Source organism: Eimeria mitis, genomic scaffold (genome assembly GCF_000499745.2).
Source record: "Eimeria mitis Houghton genomic scaffold, Emh_scaff2468, whole genome shotgun sequence".
Lineage (NCBI taxonomy): Eukaryota > Apicomplexa > Conoidasida > Eucoccidiorida > Eimeriidae > Eimeria > Eimeria mitis.
The window spans coordinates 6,960-8,129 of NW_013570806.1; the positions used below are offsets into that span (position 1 = coordinate 6,960).

At 54.4% G+C, this 1,170-nt stretch overlaps 1 protein-coding gene across 1 annotated transcript in view; it reads left to right on the plus strand.

Moving 5' to 3' along the window:
- The window catches only part of EMH_0054260 (uncharacterized protein), a gene marked incomplete at both ends in the record, with an annotated part of 1,436 nt that extends 562 nt beyond the window's left edge, over positions 1-874 (plus strand). The window contains one exon of the mRNA XM_013497096.1: positions 597-874. Coding sequence (XP_013352550.1) covers positions 597-874 — 278 coding nt within the window. The remainder of the gene's footprint in view (positions 1-596) is intronic.
- Between the last annotated feature and the right edge of the window lie 296 nt (positions 875-1,170).

Genomic DNA, 1,170 nt, shown 5'->3' on the forward strand with positions numbered 1-1,170 from the left:
TTTTCCTGCTGCAGCAACAAAGATATATCTTTTCTTAGAAAAATTTATCTCTCGTGTATACGCCAGCCCCGCGTGCATGCAAAGCTAGCTGAGGTAGCAGCACATTGGGGGCAGCAGCAGCAGCAACTAGTCAAGCAGCAGCAGCTAGATGCACTCAGGTATACTTCCTCCTGCTGCTCCTGCTGCTGCTGCTGCTGCTGCTGCTGCTGCTGCTGTTGCTGCTGCTGGTGGTGGTGGTGGGGGTGGTTGTGGTGGTGGTGGTGGTGTTTTTGTTTCTGTTGCTGGTGCTGGTTTGTTGGTGTTCTTCTTGTTAGTGCTGCTGTTGCTGTTGCTGCTGCTGCTGTTGCTGCTGCTGCTGCTGTTGCTGCTGCTGTTGCTGCTGCTGTTGCTGCAGCAGCAGCAGTTTCTGCTGCTGTTGTTTTTGTTTTTTTATTTTTATATGGTATAGGCACTGCATGCCGTAAGATATATTGACAACCTGTGCTGCTGCTGCTGTTGCTGCTGCTGCTGCTGCTGTTGCTGCTGTTGCTGCTGCTGCTGCTGCTGCTGCAGGGAGCGACGGCAGCAGGAGAAGGTGAAATGGTTTGCTGCTAAAGGCATCGATTTGCCTTTCTTGGAGGCAGCAGCAAGGCAGCTGCAGCAGCAGGCAGCAGCAGCAGAAGCAGCAGGAGGAGCAGCAGAAGGAGCAGCAGCAGCAGCAGCAGCAGCAGCAGCAGCAGCAGCAGCAGGAAATAAATCCCTTGCTGAGTTCTTCGCTGACCCCGCGTTTGATCTGCAGCAATGGATTGATGAAACACCACCAGGCCTGCTGCAGCAGGAGCAGCAGCAGCAGCAGCAGCAGCAGCAGGAGCAGCAGCAGGAGCAGCAGGAGTAGCAGCAGCAGCTGCAGCAGCAGCAGTAGCAGCAGGAGACGGGAGGAGAGGTAGAGAGAGCAGCAGCAAAAGTATATGTTGCTGCTGCAACAAGAAACACTCCTCTGCTGCTGCTGTTGCTGCTGCAGTAGCTCCAGCTGCTGCAGCTGCAGCAGCAGCAGCAGCAACAGCAGCAGCAGCAGCACGGATTAGGCGATCGTGCTAGCGAAGCTGCTGCTGCTGCTGCTGCTGCTGCTGCTGAACTCATTTATACCTTTTTGTCGTTTCTCCTTCAATGTTTGCTTCTATTGCTGCTGCT